This window comes from Hemitrygon akajei, chromosome 17 (genome assembly GCF_048418815.1).
Source record: "Hemitrygon akajei chromosome 17, sHemAka1.3, whole genome shotgun sequence".
In the NCBI taxonomy this organism is placed as follows: domain Eukaryota; kingdom Metazoa; phylum Chordata; class Chondrichthyes; order Myliobatiformes; family Dasyatidae; genus Hemitrygon; species Hemitrygon akajei.
Window position 1 is genome coordinate 2986602 of NC_133140.1, and position 21434 is coordinate 3008035.

General features: G+C 40.3%; 1 protein-coding gene and 1 non-coding gene across 3 annotated transcripts in view; both read right to left on the reverse strand.

Moving 5' to 3' along the window:
* LOC140740441 (septin-7-like) overlaps positions 1-21434 on the reverse strand; it is a 103532-nt gene that overhangs the window by 71128 nt on the left and 10970 nt on the right. For both annotated transcript variants that reach the window (XM_073069575.1, XM_073069574.1), the window contains exon 2: positions 13227-13329. In XM_073069575.1, coding sequence (XP_072925676.1) covers positions 13227-13329 — 103 coding nt within the window. The remainder of the gene's footprint in view (positions 1-13226; positions 13330-21434) is intronic.
* Positions 5843-5949, reverse strand: LOC140741017 (U6 spliceosomal RNA). The gene has a single exon (XR_012101992.1). It is a non-coding gene; the product is annotated as a U6 spliceosomal RNA (small nuclear RNA).

A 21434-nucleotide genomic window follows, 5' to 3' on the forward strand; every position in this document is an offset into this window, starting at 1 on the left:
CTGGAAGGACTGTCTGGGGCCCTGAATGGTGGTGAGGGAGGAAGTGTAAGGGCAGGTGTAGCACTTGTTCCGTTTACAAGGATAAGTGCCAGGGAAGAGATCGATGGGAAGGGATGGGAGGGACGAATGGACATGGGAGTCACATAGGGAGCGATTCCTGTGAGAAGCAGAAAGGTGGGGGAGGGAAAGATGTGATTGGTAGTGGGATCCCGTTGGAGGTGGCAGAAGTTACGGAGAATTATATGTTAGACCTGGAGGCTGGTGGGGTGGTAGGTGAGGACAAGGGGAACCCTATCCTGAGTGGGGTGGTGGGCGGATGGGGAGAGGGCAGATGTGCGGGAAACGGGAGAGATGCGTTTGAGAGCAGAGTTGATGGTGGAAGAAGGGAGGCCCCTTTGTTTAAAAAAGGAAGACATCTCCTTCGTCCTGGAATGAAAAGCCTCATCCTGAGAGCAGATGCGGTGGAGGCGGTGGAATTGTGAGAAGGGGATAGCATTTTTGCAAGAGACAGGGTGGGAAGAGGAATGGTCCAGGTAGCTGTGAGAGTCTGTAGGCTTATAGTAGATATCAGTAGATAAGCCATCTCCAGAGATGGAGGCAGAAAGATCAAGAACGGGGAGGGAGGTGTCAGAAATGGACCAGGTAAATTTGAGGGCAGGGTGAAAGTTGGAGGCAAAGTTAATGAAGTCAACAAGCTCAGCATGCATGCAGGAGGCAGCGCCAATGCAGTCATCGATGTAGCAAAGGAGAAGAGGGGGATGGATACCCGTATAGGCTTGGAACATGGACTGTTCCACAAAGCCAACAAAAAGGCAGGCATATCTGGGACCCATGCGGGTGCCCATGGCCACACCTTTGGTTTGCAGGAAGTGGGAGAAGCCAAAGGAGAAATTATTGAGAGTAAGAACTAATTCCGCTAGACGGAGGAGAGCGGTGGTAGAGGGGAATTGGTTAGGTCTGGAATCCAAAAAGAAACGGAGAGCTTTGAGACCTTCCTGGTGGGGGATGGAGGTATATAGGGACGGGACGTCCATGGTGAAAATAAGGCGGTGGGGGCTAGAGAACTTAAAATCATTCAAAAAATTCAAAGTGTGAGAAGTGTCAAACAGGTGGGAAGGGATTGAACAAGTTCGGTGGGGCAGGAGCATCTGAGACAATGGGTCTACCTGTACAGGCAGGTTTGTGGATCTTGGGTAGGAGGTAGAAACGGGAAGTGCGGGGTGTGGGAACTATGAGGTTGGTGGCAGTGGATGGGAGATCACCAGAACTGATAAGGTTGGTGATGGTATAGGAGACAGTGGTCTGGTGCTCCTTAGTGGGGTCATGATCATGGGGTAAATAAGAAGAGGTATCAGAGAGTTGTTGCTGTGCCTCGGCCAGGTAGAGGTCAGTATGCCAGACTACAACAGCTCCCCCCTTATCTGCGGGTTTTATAGTGAGGTTGGGATTGGTGCAGAGGGAGTGGAGAGCAGAGCGTTCGGAAGGAGAGAGGTTGGAATTGGAACACGGTGTGAAGTCGAACTTTACAGCCTAAGATTCAGGTATTTAACTTAGAAACTCTGAACTCCTTTTCACAGACACAAATCACAAATTTTCCCCCAAATTCTTTCCTCAGCAAAAAGGGTGCTGCAGTAGACAACACACGGCTTGGTGGAAATTTTTTACTGCTTCACACCCAACCCAGCTTCAACTATAGTTGTCCAAGTTTGGAATATTGAGGGAACAAGTGGAAGGAATATAATGTCAAACAACACACACAAAATGCTGGTGAAACACAGCAGGCCAGGGTCTCGGCCTGAAACGTTGACAGTGTTTCTCCTTATAGATGCTGCCTGGCCTGCTGTGTTCCACCAGCGTTTTGTGTGTGTGTTGTTTGAATTTCAGCATCTGCAAATTTCCTCGTGTTTGCTGGAATATAATGGCAGCCTTCATTTGTCTGTCTTCCACTCTCTTCAAAGACTGTAATCAACCTCACTGATCCAATCTGAAAAGTTCACCAACCTCCACCACTCCAAAATCAGCTCTGACAACATTTTTGCAAGCTCCAAATATTCCAGTCTTCGCTGGCACAAAGCCTTCATGACAAATAGTTTATTAATACTAAGTTCTAATTTCAAATAATAATTTGAAGATAAGAAATAAACCAGGGTTCTCCACTAGGCGCTCATGGAGTGAGGTTTGATTTGGCTTCTCTCCATTACTGTTATTTTTTTAACCTATGATCACCCTTATTTAATCTATTTTTTTTATCTACACTAGAAGATTTTTATTTTTGAAGTTTTTTTTTCGAGTTTTAATTGTGAATTTTTGAAGAAATTAGCACAGAAATGAGTACAATGAGTACAAGATCTAAAGGGCCAGATTCAAAAGACGGGAAAGACACCAATGGTAACGATAAGAAGAAAAGAGGTGAACCTGAGCATACTAAATTAACTTATGGTACAATTTTAAATGCAAATCTATTAAACTACACCAAAATATTAAAGAAGATTTTAAGGCACTCCAGGATTCTTTGGATGCGCTTGGTCACGCAGTTAAACAACAACAATCCAAAATCACAGAACCACAGGATGAAGCTCGGAAGAAAGATCAGAAAATTGATTGCTTGGAACAAACTCTGTCTTCGACAGTTAAACAGTTGGAGAGTTTTAAATCCAAGATCATCGATCTTGAAAATCGATCAAGAAGACAGAATCTACGCATAATCAGTCTCCCCGAAGATGTCGAGAAAGGGGACCCTTTGAAATTCTTTTCTCAACTTTTAAAGGATGCGTTTACCTCTGAACTCCCAAACAACCCTCCATTACTTGACCGCGCCCACTGCTCCTTTCCTCGAAGACCTGTCCCCGGGTCCAGACCCCGAGCAGTGATTGTCTGGTTTCATTACGTGCATGTTAAAGAACATCTTATCCACATTACTCATCGGCAAGGTATGATTAAATTTCAAAATTATCAATTCCGTCTCGTGGAGGATTATAGCCCAGAAGTGATGAAGGCACGGCAGGCTTGTAAATCTTTGATGTCGGAATATTATGAAAAGGGTCTCAAACCAGCGTTATTATATCCTGCATGATTCAGAATTTCCCCTTCAGAAGGATGACGCCATTTCTTCCTCTCTACGAGTGCAACTCGAAGTTTCTTGGATGAACATTATCCATCTGTTTCGGACACTCAGTTTTAATCAATCTATGGTTTTGTAGTCCTGGCTCTGTACTTATGTGCCTTTTTTCAAAGCCTACAATTTTCCTATGAAGTTCGATCTTAATAAGTTTAAGCTCGTCTGTGGTTACTGGTATATTTTAACTATAGTTTTTTTTGGTTGATGTACTCGTCTTTTTTTTCCTTTTAATTTTCCTAATTTTTTAAAATTATCTGATTTTTGACATTTTGATTAGTGATCTGACGGTGGATTTTTCTTTCTGTTTCGTATAATCAAGATGGCGGTTCGATTTTCTTATCTCATATTTTCTCTTGTTCTTTTACTTCGCTATTTCTTTTTTCGCCTTCTTCTTCCCATAATGCGTTTTTGTTTTTTGAAGTGTTATTTTCAGTTGTTTATGTTTTATTACCGATTAATAATATGCTGACGTTTACTCTTTTTCCCTTTTTTAGAAACCACTTTATGAAGATTGTTATAGTATAATTCTTAATTTTTTTTGGATTTCAGGTGGTCTTTCTTTAACATATATTTTTGGAGTTGCCTTCTGGAGAAACGGGGGTAGACTTAGTGTAATTTCTCTTTCTGGCCTTCTTTAGGCTTACTTTTAGGTCTTTGCAGGTGGTGGGTGGGGGATTTTCTATATTATTTTTATTTTTCTCATTTGGGCTGACTTAGACTACAAACATGTCTGCAGTGTCATCACCTCCGGTTCCTCCCCAAACTTTTGCTCCTCTTCCAGATTCATGAGTTTGCATTATGGTTAACTCTTTGCACACCAAAGGGTTGATTCTATGAAATTATGGCTCAGATTATTAATTTTGTCTCTTGGAAAACAAATGGTTTAAACCATCCGATTAAACGGAAGAAGACTTTTAAAGTATTCCAAAGACTGAATGCTCGTATTATTTTTGTACAAGAAACTCATGTGAGGAAAGAGGATAATCAGTGTTTTTTCAGGTTTTGGAAGGAACAACAGTTTTATTCGAATTCGCATGCTAAAGAGAGAGGAGTTTCAATTTTTATAGATTCCTCAATTACATTTGTTTATCATGATACTGTTTTGGACCCAAAAGGCAATTTTTTGTTTATTACTGGGTTACTTTTTAATAAAAAAGTGGTTATGGCTAATGTTTACGCTCCAAATGTGGATTATCCTGAATTTTTAAAGAATTTATTTACTGCTTTCCCTGATCTAAATGAATATATGCTGATAATGGGTGGTGATTTTAATTGTTGTTTGAATCCCTTGATGGATAGATCTATATCTACTCAAGCCTTACCAAACAAGTTGGCTACTCTTATCAACTCCTTCATGAATGATACTGAAATTTTCAATATTTGGAGATTTCAACACCCCAAGGATGAAGTGTTTTCATTCTTTTCACGTTTACCATTCTTACTCTAGAATTGATTACTTTTTTATTGACTCTCGTCTCATCCCATCTGTGATTGATTGTAACTATGACATTATTGCCATTTCTGATCATGCTCCAATGAAACTTTTTAACAAATTAATGGATACAGCTCCTAGTATTAAACAATGGCGATTTAATTCTAATCTGTTTCAAGACTCGGATTTTGTTAAGTTTATGAAGGAATAGATCGATTTCTTTTTTTCAACTAATGTTACGGAAGAAATTTCCAACGGGACACTTTGGGACACTTTTAAGGCATATATCCGAGGTCAGATTAATTTCCTATTCTGTTGGTATGAGGAAACATATTAAGAATGAAACATTATTATTGGTTGATAAGATTAAAGAAATTGTTAAGAAATATTCCATCGCTCCTAGTAAGGAGCTTTATAAACAAAGAGTCGAGCTTCAAATGGAACATAATTTATTACTTACATCCTTGATTGAAAATCAATTAATGAAAACTAGAAGTGAGTTTTATATACATCATGATAAATCGGGTCAATTATTAGCTAATCACCTGAAAACTGCCTCGGTTAAACGCCAAATTATTAAGATTCGTAAACATGATGATAATTTGACAGTTAATCATGATGAAATAAACAAATCTTTTCAAGAGTTTTATACCTCTTTATATAACTCTGAATTTCCCAATGATCCTAATTTCATGTATGACTTTTTAAGGAAATTGAATTTTCCGAAACTATCAACCAAAGAACGTTTAATACTAGAAACTCCCTTTACAGATGATGAAATAAAAGTTGTTATTTCTTCAATGAATTCTGGTAAAGCACCAGGTCCAGATGGTAATACAGTTGAATTCTTTAAGTGTATTTCTTCTATTCTCTCTCCTTGGTTAGGTAGAGATTTTAAAGAAGCAATTAGATTAGGTAAATTACCACAATCATTTTATAGGGCTTCCACTTCTTTAATTAAAAAAAAAGATCCTACTGATTGTGCATCATATAGACCAATATCTTTGTTGAATGTAGATTCTAAGATTTTTTTCTAAGATATTGGCGACTAGGTTGGAGAAGGTGTTACCTCGAATTATATCCGTGGATCAAACTGGATTTATTAAAAACCGTTACTCTTCTTTTAATGTTAGGAGATTAATGAATATTGTTTACACTCCATCACGTAATATTCCAGAATGTGTAATTTCATTAGATGCTGAGATAGCCTTTGACAGAGTTGAATGGCCATATCTATTTACTGTGCTCGAGAATTTTAATTTCAGTTTGACAGTTATATCTTGGATTTTTTTAAAAATATGGAACACTTCACGAATTTGCGTGTCAACCTTGCGCAGGGGCCATGCTAATCTTCTCTTTGTCGTTCCAATTTTAGTATATGTGCTGCCGAAGCGAGCACTATATCTTGGATTAAATTGATATATCATACCCCAGTAGCTTTGGTTATTACTGGTAATCAAAGATCTCCCTTTTTCATTTATTTCGGGGCACCAGGCAAGGTTGACCTCTTAGTCCATTACTATTTGATATTGCTCTGGAACCTTTAGCAATTGCTATTTGAGAATCACCTAGTATTTTTGGTATTACCCGTGGGAATGAGATACATAAACTATCATTACATGCAGATGATTTATTATTATATACTTCTAATCCTGAAGAATCTATCCCTGCAGTCTTATCTTTGTTGGCTCAGTTTAGTAATTTTTCGGGTTACAAACTAAACCTTAATAAGAGCAAACTGTTTCCTCTAAATATGCAGGTTCCAATTTATGGACATTTACCTTTTAGATTGGTTACTGACTATTTTATATATTTAGGGGTTAAAATTACAAAAAAAAATAAGGATTTATTTAAGGCTAATTTTTTACCTTTAATTGATCAGATTAAACATTTACGTATTTACCTATTGGTCACCAATGTCTTTGTTATTGATAGGTCAGATCAATGCTATCGAGATGATTATATTACCTAAATTTTTATATCTATTTCAAGCGGTACCAATTTTTATTTTGAAATCTTTTTTTTGATAGTGTTGATTCTAAAATTTCTTCATATATTTGGCAGAATAAAAATCCAAGGCTAGGTAAAAGATACAGAAGTCTAAAAAGGAGGGTGGTCTGGCACTGCTGAATTTTAGATTTTATTATTGGGCAATTAATAATATCCACTATTTGAAATTTTGGCTATGGGACTTGGATACAACTTCAAGTCCTTATTGGGTAAATCTCGAATGTAAGTCTGTACAAGGGTTTTCACTGGGTTCTATTCTAGGGACTTCGCTTTCCTTTGCTCTTTCTAAATTGTATAAACATTTGGATAATCCAATAGTTAAATACACTTAACAAATATGGTTTCAATTTCGGAAATTTTTTGGGTTGAATCAATTTATTTTAGCAAGTTCTATTGCATCTAAATTTTTTTTTATCCCTCTATTACGGACCAAGCCTATTTGACTTGGAAAACTAAAGGTATATTATGATTTTTGATTTATTTTTGGATAATTGTCTCATGTCCTTTGAACAATTAGCTAACAAATATAATTTACCTTGATCCTATTTCTTTCGATTATTTACAGGTTAGAAACTTTTTAAATACTGTTCTTCCTACTTTCCCAAAACTATATTCTATGGATAGTTTGGAAAAAAATTTTAGATTTAAACCCTTTTCAGAAAGGTGCAATAGTAACTATCTACAATATAATTATGAAAATCTGTTTAGATGTATCTAATAAAATTAAAAATGATTGGGAAAGGGAACTTAAGCTTACTTTACCTATTCAAAAATGGGAAAAAATTCTTCAATTAGTTAATTCATCCTTTATATGTGCAAAACATTCGTTGATACAATTTAAAGTAGTCCACAGAGCCCATATGTTTAAGGATAGATTAGCTTATTATTTTCATATAAGTCCAGTGTGTGATAGATGACATTCTGAGACAGCCTCTTTAAACCATATGTTTTGGCCATGTTCCTCTTTGAAAAAATATTGGGAAGATATTTCTGATATTATTTCAACTGTATTGAATATTGACTTACAACCTCATCCTATTACTGCAATATTTGGTTTACCAATGATAGAACCACAAGACTTAACCTCTTCAGCGCGTCAGATGATTGCATTTCTTACATTAATGGCTAAAGGATCTATTTTGCTGAATTGGAAAGAGATTAATCCTCCCACCACATTTCATTGGTTCTCTCAAACTGTGTTATTTTTAAACTTAGAAAAAAATCAGAAGTGTTATATATGATCCATCCATTAAATTTGAAAAGACTTGGAAGTCTTTTATTCAACACTTTCATATGATGTGATTTGACCTTTTTCCAAACCTATTCTCATGTTTTAATATATGCAGAGGGGTTCGGAGTTGATGACACTAATGGTTCTTCTTTGATGTTACAAACAGCTCATGTTCTTTTAATTTGCTTAGCTTTTGGTTAGTATTGTTTAGATTAGCGTTTTTGGGGGGTAAATTTTTTTCTTTTTTTCTTCTTTTTGGATATGTTAATCCTTTTTTAATGTATACTATATTTGTATTTGAACAATTTTGGGAGGTTTATTACCCTTGTATTAACTGATTATATATTTTTTATATGTAACAATTAACAATGTAATCCCAATAACTGTGTAGCAATACTATGTTATATTTACTATTTTGATATTAATAAAAGATTGGAAAAGAAAAGAAAGAAATAATCCAGAGCTCAAACATTCAATGACTCAATGAAAAGATGTGAGCGAAATGTCTGCAGTTGGTACCTGCTACCAAGCAGAGCTGATCTCTGGTTACTTTGGCAAATATGGTTATTTTTTATGTGCCCTTGGTATGTAGGATTAACTACTCTAAGCCTCAGTCACTAACAAGGGTTTGTTTAAAAGGCTCATCATGATGAACTGAGTAAGAAATGCTATTTAAATCCTGATTTTAGTTCATTGTAGGTTGATTCTTAATATTTTAAATATTGTGTAGGCATTTAGTGTCACTTTAATTCACCATCCCACTCAAATATGTCTGTGTTTTCTTACACTATAAGGCTAATTTGACCAACAGCTTATCTTCTTCTGCCTAGACATGATGGAGCATCCTCAACTCAGTATCAAATCCAACAACTTCAGGTTACCTGCTTACTCCACCAGCATTCGAATAAGCCAAATCACCCATCTGTGATACTGGCTCAGTTTTGATTCTCTCCATTAACATCCATCAGCCTACCCTGTTGGCATGTCCTGCAACCCTACATTTTATAGCATTTATTTTGTGTTCTCACTAACTGTGCTCATTTCAGAGCTTATATGAATAAGGGATCAAATTCAATCAATGAGATGAGATTGGAGGTGTGTGTTGTAGAGGTGCCCTGCCCTATGAAAATGACACAGGAAGTCTAGTTACCGACAGAGCCTGCTCTTCTCAAGAAAGATCTCTGTGCACCATGCCTCAATCCAACAACTTCCACTGGTCCTTAGAAAAAGAAATGTAGAGTTGCATGAAGCTAGAAAAGGCTACACAACCTTTTCTAAAGACCTGAGTGCACATCAGTCTACAGTAAGAGAAACTGTATACAAATGGATGAAACTCAGTACTGTTGATGATCTTCCTAGGAATGGACACCCTGCAAAGATCACATCAACAACATAGCATGCAATGCTGAACGTGGTGAAAAAGAACCCAAGGGTAACAGCAAAGGACCTGCATAAATTTCAAGAACTTGCTAAAGTCTCTGTTCATGTGTCCACTATAAGAAAAACACTAAACAAGAATGGTGTTCGTGGAAGGCCACTACAGAGGAGACCACTGCTCTCCAAACAAAAAACATTGCTGTATGTTTCAAGTGTGCAAAAGGCCACCAGGATGTTCTACAACATTTCTGGGACAATGTTCTGTGGATAGATTAGACAAAAGTTGAACTTTTTGGCAGAAATGTACATTGCTATGTTTGAGGGGAAAAGGGCACTGCACACTAACACCAAAACCTCATCTCAACTGTGAAACACGGTGGAAGGAGCATCATGGTCTGGGGCTGCTTTCCTGCTCAGGGCCTGGACAGCTTGCAGTCATTGAGGGAGCAATGAAATCAAAAGACATATTACAGGCGAGTGTCAGGGTAGCAGTCCATCACCTGAAGCTTAATAGAAGTTGGATAATGCAACAAGACACTGATCCAAAAGACAAGAGCAAATCAACAACATATTGGTTTAAAAATAAAAAAAATTATGTTGGGACCTCCGGTGTTGCAGGTAATATGTTGAAGATAATTGGACAGAGATTTCTTCAAGCAAGCCTGATTGAAGTCTCAGTAATGATGTGAAAGATTACATGTTTTCAAGGCACTCATACATCAAGCGCTTGCTTAACACTTGCCTTTGGTAGTATGTAAACTACAGTCAGGATCACAGAGGAGAATTCCCTCAGTAAGTAGAATGGATGGCATTTAATTATTAGATGTTCCAGGTTGGGAAAACAAGAGTACTACAAGACCGCTACATCTGAGTACCATGAAGAACTTATCATGAAACACGGACCCAATCCATTTGCTTTCCCCGAACAGTCTGCAGATCAGTCCATCTGCTAAATTGAGAAGCCCTCATGCATGATCACCATATCAGGCATATCTTGAGTGAGCCATGTCTCAGTGAAACAGAAAATGCAGTAATCCCCTATCGCCCTCCAATACAGCAATTTTGCTCTTAGATACTCTATCTTGTTCTCCGGAAAATGTACATTAGCTAACAAGTTACTGGGCACAGGAAGTTTCATATCCCAACACTTTGACTTGGCTTGAAGTCATCTCCACCAACCTCTCTTCTTGCTATAGCGATGGACCTTCATCCGCTTAAAGGTGCCATACCTTCGTTTCTGAGAGTTAAGTTGACCGAGTTCTTCAGGAAACTAGTAAAATCACTAGTTTGTTTAAACAGTTCAAATGTATGTTTCTTAAAGGGAAATTACAGGCTGCAGGTTGCAACAATAGTAGATTAGAAGTTTATCTAGAAATTTTGTAAGCTGCCCGCAAAACATGGCCTGTATCACCAGTGCCGTCTTGATGCTAATGCACAACTGTTGCAATGCAGCCAATCACTGTTCCTAAATGTACCTGCCTCCACCACCCCATCAGGCAGGCTTCTCCAGGTTACAACCACAGTCCAAGTGAAAAGTGCTTCCTCAGATCCCCTCTAAACTACTTAGAGTTCTACTTTCTATACATTCATGACTGTGTAGCTAAGCACAACTTAAATGTCATCTATGAATTCAGCTGTGACACACTTGTTGCTGGTAGAATTTCAAACATCGACAAGACAGCACACAGGAGTAAGATAGATTGGCTGGGTCAAGAAATTGATTGCAGACTTCAGAAAAGGGTTAGCAGTGGAAAGGGTGAGCTGCTTCAATTTCCTGAGTACTAACATCCTGGAGGACTTATTCTGGACCTAATATATTGATGCAATCACAAAGTTGGACCAATGGTTATATTTTGTTATGGGCTTTGGACGATTCAATATGTCAAGGACTCCCACAAATTTCTATAGTTGTACAGTAGAGAGCATTTTGATTGGTTGCATCACAGCCTGGTATTAAAGGCTTCAGTGCACAGGAACACAAGAGGCCGTAGCAAGCTGTCATGGGCGCAATCCTTGCACCATCGAGGCGATCTTCAAGAGGCAGTGCCTGAGGTGGGTGGCATCCATCATTAAGGGCTCTCACCATCTAGGACATCCTCTTCTTGTTACTAAGATCAGGATGGTGGTGCAGGAATCCGAAGTTCCACATTCAATGATTCATAAACAGCTTCTTCCTTTTCACCATCAGGTTTCATGAACATCAGCTTGAAATTGTTTTTGCACGATTTTGTAAATTTATAGAAATTTAATATTTTTGCACTGCAATGCTGCCACCAAACAAATTTCATTTCATACAAGTCAGTGATGATAAACTGATTCTACTGCTCACGCTAAATCTGTGCCTGGTGCTCTAATTGCCTAAAACAAAATAAATCAACCTATCCAATCTCTCTCTTCATAACTGAAATGGATATTCCCAGCAACATCCTCCTGAACTTTGACTACATCCTCTAAAGAGCAATCATGCCTGTCTTGTTTTCTCCAACTCATTCATAAAAATACATAATGTGACATGCAAACTTCAGCTGACATGTCCCTCTCAGAAGGTACACATTTTCCACTGCTCAAAATCAGGAATATTTGGGCATAACCTTCTCTAACCCCAATCAGGTCCATATTTATCATTCATTCACAGATAAATGTCTCCAATTAGAGGAACTTATGGGAGGGAGCTTGTGGCAGTGATGGCAATTTAAGGAAGCTAAAAGTTAATCATAGTCGTATCAGCTCATACATGAACCTAGTAACAGAGAATTGCTCAGCACTTCATGTTATACCTGGTAGCCCCATTAATACTACTGTGTCCCAGTGTTAAAGTGACAGACTAGCCAGTACTGCATCATGTTTTAGTGACAGACCCATCCCTACCAGTACTGTATCCATCATTAAAGTGACAGAATTCACACCCAACAACAATTTGGAAAAGTAATAGTGTACAAATTGGAGATGCATCTGCAGATAGCAGTGCTTCAATGAGCTAGACTATACTGGGGTTCTGCAGGGATCCATACTGGAACCTATGTTTCTGATTTACATAAAGGACTGGAAGAAAATGAATAAGGGTGGGCTAGTAAGTCTGCAAATGATAGAAAGTTTGGTGTTCTGGATAGTGTTAAAAATTGCCAAAAGAGATAAAGGGTTATAGATTAGGTGCAGATGTTGGACAGAGAAATGGAGGATGGAGTGTAATCCAGCCAAATGTGAGGTGTTGTACTTTGAGAGCTCAAATGTAAAGTTAACTGCAGTGTTATGAGTCAAGGCTATGAATTCAAAAGATGGAAACTTATTTTGCAGTTTTATATAAATCTAGTTAGGCTGCATCTTAAGCATTGCATTCAATCTTGTCACCCCATTGTAGGAAGGATGGGGAGGCTACAGAAAAGTGTTACCAGGTTGCCACCTGGAATAAAGGGCATGTGCTATAGGGAGAGGATGGACACACTTGAGCTGTTTCCTCAGGAGCAACGGAGGATGAGGAATTCAGTGGAAATGTGCAGGTTAAGCTTCTTCCTTTTATATTGAGAGTGGTGGGTATTTTGGATGCACAGGCACGGCAGTGGAGTTAAATACTAAATAAACATTTAAGAGACTCGTCGATAGCACATGTGTGCATGAAATGAAAGGATATGAACATTGTATAAGTAGAAGGGATTAGTTAGGCATTTAGTCACTGGTTCAATTAGTTCAGCACAACATCATGGGCTGTAGGGTCTATACTACGCTGTTCTATGTTCTGTGATAATGCAGACACTAATACAGCTGAATTCACTTGGGCAAGTGAAGAACTTGGTGAGCCAGTGAGCACAACATCTGCCACAGTATAAGGTCACTGACTTAATCTTCTGGCTACAGTATTTATGGGTTTATCCAGTTAACAACCTTAGGATTTACATGATGACATATTCAACTTTGGCAAAGTCATTAAGTGTGAAAGCAAGGTGGTCAGAGTTCCTATCCCTCCTCATTAACATAAGCAATTTGTATATTCAAGAGCATCCACAGCATTTTGTTATTTCATAAAACGTGTACAACATCCAATCATTTCCCCAAACACTTACCCACAACCAGAAGGGTGAACTCAAAGCCTCGTTTTATTGACTTCCTGTACACTTGGTTCGGAAGGTTTGCAAACCCCACATATCCCTCCACAGAACGGGCATACTGCAAGTAAAAAGAGGGAAGAGTTATATCCATCTCATTCTTCCTGTTCCAGCCCCTCCTGGCTACTACTCCCAATCTGTTTCACTCTCACCTTCTTATGCACGGTCTATGTTTTTCCTAGTTTCAAAGTTCTCGTATGAAAGAAAAGCAGAGCAAGAGCAATTAGAAAAAGCAGGGGGGAGAGAGGGGAGAGGGTCATCAGTACCATTGCTCAGTCAACAGATGCCAGTTAGGACAATAACTTCTGTTTACAGAAGACAGAGGGAAGATTAGGTAGGGATGCAGAAGAATTATCTGGTTTAGCGGTGACCGAGGCATGGATATGGGCTTCAGCAGCAGATCAGCTTTAGCTTAAGTTGAGGCAGCAATTGTCATAATGATGAAAATCAGCAGAAGTAGAGATCAAGGGATTTGTGACAAGAAGCAGAACCCAAGATGTAATACTGCAACAAGTTCACAAATGGTCTAGTTCATACTTCAAGGTAGTTGCTACGAGGGACAGACTAGGTACTAAAGCACATAAGTGTTAAGAGTACATACCATTGAATCAGGTAACATCTATGGAGAATCAGTTATAACGTTTCATACCAATGACAATTCACTCTAACTGGGAAAGCCAAATCTAAACAAGTTCAGAATTCAAGGAATGAGGTTTAAAATTCAAAGTTAATTTATTATTAAAATACATAGAGTATATATTATCATATGCTACCCTGAGATTTGTTTTCTTATGCGTATACTCAACAAATCCAATTACCATAATAGAATCATGCCAACAGAGTGAACAACCAGTGTGCAAAAGACAAAAAAACACTCCAAATACAAAAGAAAAAAAATACTAATAACAAACAAATAAGCATTAGATATCAAGAACATGAGATGAAGAGCCCTTTAAAGTGAGTACATATGTTCTCAGCCACCACACATAAAATGAAGGAACTCAGCAGGTTAGGCAGCAGCTATGAAAAAGAATATATATAACCATATAACAATTACAGCACGAGAACAGGCCATCTCGGCCCTTCTAGTCCATGCCGAACGCTTACTCTCACCTAGTCCCACCGACCTGCACTCAGCCCATAACCCTCTATTCCTTTCCTGTCCATATACCAATCCAATTTTTTTTTTAATGACAATATCGAACCTGCCTCTACCACGTCTACTGGAAGCTCATTCCACACAGCTACCACTCTCTGAGTAAAGAAGTTCCCCCTCATGTTGCCCCTAAACTTTTGTCCCTTAACTCTCAACTCATGTCCTCTTGTTCGAATCTCCCCTACTCTCAATGGATAAAGCCTATCCACGTCAACTCTATCTATCCCCCTCATAATTTTAAATACCTCTATCAAGTCCCCCCTCAACCTTCTATGCTCCAAAGAATAAAGACCTAACTTGTTCAACCTTTCTCTGTAACTTGGGTGCTGAAACCCAGGTAACATTCTAGTAAATCTCCTCTGTACTCTATTACCAGAATTTTGAAGTACTGATGTCCATGCCATCAGATTGGAGGCTACCCAGACAGAATAAAAGGCGTTGCTGCTCCAAACTGAGTGTGGCCTCATCACGGCAATAAAGGCGGCTATGGACTGACATGTCAAACTGTGAATGGGAAGTAGAATTGAAATGAAATGAGATCCTATTTTTCAGGCACAGCGGTCTCCCAATCTACATCAGCTCTCACCAATATACAGGAGGCTGCACTGGGAGCACCAGATACGGTAGATGATTCCAACAGACTCACAAGTGGTGTTGCCTCACTTGGAAGCACTGTTTAGGCCCCCAAATGGTAGTGAGGGATGAGGTGTCTGGGCAGGTGTGGCACTTCTGCTTGCAAGGACAAATACCAGGAGGGAGATCAGTGGGGAGGATTGAGTGGACAAGGTAGTCATGCAGTCATGTAGAGTGTGATCCCTATGGAAAGGGGAAAGTAGGGGATAGAAAAAAGAGTGGCATCCTCCTGTGTATTGGTGAGACCCCAACGTTGACTGAGACCACTTCACTGAGCACCTGTCAGAAAAAGGAGGCTCTCCCAGTGGCCACCCATTTCAATTCCACTTCCCATTCAGATATCTCCATCTATGGCCTCTTCTTATTCCACGATGAGGCCACACTCAGGCTGGAGGAGCAACACCTTACATTCCGTCAGGGTAGCCTCCAACCTGTTGGCATGAGCATCGACTTCTCAAACTTCTGATAACTGCAACCCTCCCCCACTTCACCATTCCTTATTCCTGTTTCCCTCATTCACTTTACCTGCCCATCACCTTGCTCTGGTGATCCTCTGTCTTTCCTTTCTTCCATGGTCTTCTATCCTCTCCCATCAGATTTCCCCTCTCCAATCCTGTATCTCTTTCACCAACTTCCCAACTCCGCCCAGTTTCATCTATCACCTTGTACTTTTTCCTCTCTCCCCCCACCTTCATACTCTGACTTCTCCCCTTCCTTTCCAGTCCTGCTGAAGGTCTTGGTCCAAAACGTCAACTGTCCTCTTTTCCATGGATGTGGCCTGTCCTGGTGAGTTTCTCCAGCATTCTGGGTGTGTTTCTTTGGATTTCTAGCATCTACAGATTTTCTCATGTGTGTGACATAGGTTGCGAGAACAGTTTAGTGATGGAGCAAGTGAGGTTGAGTGAAGTTATCCCCTCTGGTTCAAGAGCCTGACGGCTGAGGGGTAATAACTGTTCCTAAAACCTGCTGGTGAAAGTCCTGAGGCTCCTGTACCTTCTTCCTGATGGCATCAGCAAGAAGACAGCATGACCTGGGTGGTAGGGGTCCCTGATGATGGATGCTACTTACCTGCAACAAAGCTCTGGGTAGATGTGCTCAATGGTGGGGCAGGTTTTATGTGTGATGGACTGGGCCACGTCCACTACTGTTTTAAGGATTTTCCATTCGAGAGCATTGGTGTTTTCAAACCAGGCTGTAAAGCAGCCAATCAATATACTCTCCACCACACATCAATACCTGTTTTCTAAATTTTAGATATCATGCAGAACCTTTGCAACTTTCTAAGGAAGTAGAGGCACTGCTTTCTTCGTAATTGCACTTATGTGCTGGGCCCAGGACACGTTCTCTGAAATGATAACAGAGAGGAATTTAAAGTTGCTGACCCTCTTCACCTCAGAACCTCTGATGTAAAGTGGCACATGGACCACTGATTTCCTCCCTCCTGAAGTCAATAATCAGCTCCTTGGTCTTGTTGACACTGAGTAAGAGGTTGTCATTGGGGCACCACTTAGCCAGATTTTCAATCTATGTGGTGATTCGTCGTCGCCATTGATTTGGCCAATGACAGTGGCATTGTCAGCAAACTTGAATGTAGCATTGGAGCTGTGCTTAGCCTCACAGTCATATGTGAAAATAGGGGGCTAAGCAGTGTGCTGATGGAGATTATGGATGAGACATTAATACCCATTGAAGCTGATGTGGTCTGCAAGGGAGGAAATCGAGGATCCACAAGGAGGTACTGAAATCAAGGTCTTGAAACTCATTGATTAGTTTTGAAGGAATGATAGTATTAAATGCCGAACTGTAGTCGATAAAGAGCATCCTGGTGTATACGCTTTTGTTGTCCAGATATTACAAGGTTTAGTGACAAACCGATGAAATGGCATCTGCCGTGGACCTTTCGTGCTAGAAGACAAATTGGAGTGGATACAAGTCACTTCTCAGGCAGGATTTGAAATGTTTCATCACCAACTTCTCAAAATATTTCATCATCGTGGATGAGGTGCAACTGGATGGTGGTCATTTAGGCAATCACCAAGTTCTTAAGCACTGATATAAATGAAACCTGCTTGAAGCAGGTAGGTACCTCAGACTGCTGAAGTGACAGGTTAAAGATCTCCGTGCACACCGCAGCCAGCTGATCAGCACAGATCTTTAGTACTTGGCCAGGTACCCCATCTAGACCGGATGCTCTCCGTGAGTTCATCCTCCTGAAGAACGCTCTCCTGACACCCTCAGAGACTGAAATTACAGTGTCATCAGGCTGTGGGAGTTCATGATGGTTTCTCCAGGTTTTGACAGTCAAAAACGAACATAGAAGGTATCGAGCTTAGAATCGGGTTTAGTATCACCAACACGTCATGAAATTTGTTGATTCTGAGGCAGCAGTACAATGAAATACAAAAAATTACATATAAATATTTAAAACAGTTAAATTTAATAGTAGTAGAAAAATGGAAATAAAAAAGTAGTGAGATAGTGTTCGTTGGTTTCGTGTCCATTCAGAAAACGGATGGCAGAGGGGAAGAAACTGTTCCTGAATTGTTGAGTGTGCGCCTTCATGCTTCTATACCTTCCTTCTGATGGTAGCAACAAGAATAAGGCATGACCTGGGTAATAGGGTCCTTAATGATGGACGCTGCCTTTTTGAGGTTTCACTCCTTGAAGATGTCCTGATACTACAGAGGCCAGTGCTCATGATGGAGCTGACTAAGTTTACAACTCTCTGCAGCTTATTTTGATCCTGTGCAGTACCCCACCCTCCCCCATGCCAGACGATGATGCAGCCAGATAGAATACTCTCCACAGTAGATATGTAGAAACTTAAGTGTTTTTTGGAACATACCAAATTTTCTCAAACTCCTAACGAAATACAGCCACTGTTGTGCCTTCTTTATAACTGTGTTGATATGTTGGATCCAGGTTAGACCCTCAGAGATATTGACACCCAGGAATTTGCGACTGCTCACTCTTTCTACTTCTGATCCCTCTATGAGGACTGGTGTGTGTTTACTCGTTTACCCCTTTCTGAAGTCCACAATTAGTTCTTTGGTCCTACTGATATTTTGTGCAAGGTTGTTGATACAACACCACTCAACTAACTGATGTATATCGCTCCTCTACACCCTCTCAACACCATCAGAAATTCTGCCAACAGTGATTGTACCATCAACAAACTTATAGATGGAATTTGAGCTGTGCCTAGCCACACAGCCGTAGGTATGGTGAGAGAGTAGAACAGTGGAGCACATTTCCCTGAGGAGTCAGTGAGGTGGAGATGTTATTTACAATCTGCTCAGATTGTGGTCTGGGATGTTGAGGATCCAGTTGCAGAGGGAGGTACAGAGGCCCAGGTTCTGGAGCTCTTCGACCATAAGTAATTATTGTGTTAAATGCTGAGCTGTGGTCAAATAACAGCATTGTGACATACATAGTTATATTGTCCAGGTGATCCAAGGCCACATGAAAAGCGAATGAGACCTACTGTAGTGATAGGCAAATCGCAGGTACTTGCAGAGACCGGAGTTAATTCTAGCCATAACCAATCTCTCAAAGCACTTCATCATCGGAGGTGCAAGTGCTACTGGATGATAGTAGCTTTCCCTGCTCTTCTTGGGTTCTGGATAATTGTTGACCTTTTGAAGCAAGTGGGAACTTAAAACTGTAGGAAGGAAAATATAAAATGTCTTCAAACACTCCTGCCAGTTGGTTGGCACAGGCTTTCTGAGCCCTACCTGGTACTCCATTGGGGCCTGTCACCTTGCAAGGATCAACCTCTGCGTCAGAAGTCACAGGGTCACCAGGTGCTTCAGGGCTCAACTGGAAGCAAAGCCTTGTTGTCACCTCTGTCACTTGTTGTCAGAGGTGATAGCATTTAAGCCCTGTCACAGCTGTCCAGCATACCTCATTGATTCAAGTTTAGTCTGGAATTGTCACTTATGTCGCTTACTTCACTTTGCAAGAGGTGATGGCATTTAAGCCCTGTCACAACTGTCCAGCGTATCTCATTGATTCAAATTTAGTCTGGAATTGTCACCTCACTCATGAGATGGCACTCCAGACATTGTAGCCGGATATCTTCTAACTGTTGCCAGACTTGAATGCCTCTAATCTGGCCTTCAACAGATTGCAGATCTCATAGTTCATCATGGGCTTCTGGTTGCTGAAGACTCTGAATGATTTTGTAGGGACATGTTCATCTATGACTGCTTTAATAAAGTCCCTGACAACTGTAGTGTATTCATTCAGATCCACAGAGGAGCCTTTGTACATGTCTAGTCCACCAATTTGAAACAACCTTGTAGCTGCTCGTCTACCTCTCATGACCACCTCTTTGTTGTTCTAATCTCTGGAGCTTTGTTCTTTAGACTCTGCCTATATACAGGTAGAAGAACAGCCAAGTGATCAGAATTCCCGAAATCAGTCTGGGCATTCTTTCTTAGTCAGGTAGTGGTCCGGCAGTGTGTGGGGACCCTGGTGCAACAGCTTATATGCTGATGGCAATTAGACAAGGATTTTTTTCAAACAAGCCTGAATAAAACCCCCTGTTTTGAAATACCACCCCACCCCCTCCTGAACATAACAATGAACCTTTGTTTGCTTAAAAGTGCTGTACCTTCTTGCTTGAGTGTTAAATCCACCAAGTCTTTAAGAAGATCATGAACTCTGTAGTTCATTAAATCAGCTTTATGTTTGATTAATCTTCTGGAATTTTTTGAGGATGTAACTATGAAAATGGACAAGGGAGAGCCAGTGGATGTAGTGTACCTGGACTTTTAGAAAGCCTTTGATAAGGTCTCACATAGGAGATTAGTAGGCAAAATTAGAGCACATGGTATTGGGGTAGGGTACTGACATGGATAGAAAATTGGTTGGCTGACAGGAAACAAAGAGTAGGGATTAAAGGGTCCCTTTCAGAATGGCAGACAGTGACTAGTGGGGTACCACAAGGCTCGGTGCTGGGATCGCAGCTATTTACAATATACATTAATGATTTAGATGAAGGGATTAAAAGTAACATCAGAAATTCTGCAGATGACACAAAGCTGGGTGGCAGTGTGAAATGTGAGGAGGATGTTACGAGAATGCAGGGTGACTTGGACAGGTTGGGTGAGTGGGCAGATGCAGCTTAATGTAGATAAATGTGAGGTTATCCACTTTGGTGGCAAGAACAGGAAGGCAGATTACTATCTGAATGATGTCAAGTTAGGAAAAGGGGAAGTACAACGAGATCTAGGTGTCCTTGTTCATCAGTCACTGAAAGTAAGCATGCAGGTACAGCAGGCAGTGAAGAAAGCTAATGGCTTGTTGGCCTTCTTAACAAGGGGAGTTGAGTATAGGAGCAAAGAGGTCCTTCTGCAGTTGTACAGGGTCCTAGTGAGACCACACCTGGAGTATTGTGTACAGTTTTGGTCTCCAAATTTGAGGAAGGACATTCTTGCTATTGAGGGAGTGCAGTGTAGGTTCACATGGTTAATTCCCGGGATGGCAGGACTGTCATATGTTGAAAAAGTGGAGTGACTGGGCTTGTATACACTGGAATTTAGAGGGATGAGAGGGGATCTGATTGAAACATAAGATTATTAAGGGATTGGACATGCTAGAGGCAGGAAACACGTTCCCGATGATGGAGGAGTCCAGAACCAGAGGCCACAGTTTGAGAATAAGGGGTAGGCTATTTAGAACAGAGTTGAGCAAAAATTTTTTCACTCAGAGACTTGTGGATCTGTGGAATGCTCTGCCTCAGTAGGCAGTGAAGGCCAATTCTCTGGATGCTTTCAGGAAATAATTAGGTAGAGCACTTAAAGATAGCGGAGTGAAGAGATATGGAGAGAAGGCAGGAACAGGGTACTGATTGTGGATGATCAGCCATGATCACAGTGAATGGCGGTTCCGGCTCGAAGGGCCGAATGACCTACTCCTGCACCTATTGTCTATTGTTGAAAAATACATTATGTCACGTACCCCGAGGCCGGGTTACCAAACCAGCAGAAATGGAATAATATGTCGGAGTCTGGTGGTACTGTAACTAAAAGTGTTTATTAGTAAGCTAAGTAATACAGTACAATAAAATGCAAAAATACATATAAAACAGGTTAGCAATGTAATATACAGAAGTGTGGAAATATAAATCAAAAACCAAGCTCTATCGAAGTCTAGGGGTAAAAGTCTTAAGATGATGCAGAGTTCAGGAGGGGAGGGGGGGAGGGGGAGTGGGGGAGGGGAGGAGTTGCAGCAGTCAAACCTTCAGTTGTCTTCTTGTTCTGTTGTGCTGACCGACTGTGACCCCTCCGTTCCAGGCCAGACTGTTCTTCAGTGATGAGCTTGTCACCCAGGCGAGGGTGAACACACACACACAAGCCCCCCACTGGTCTGCC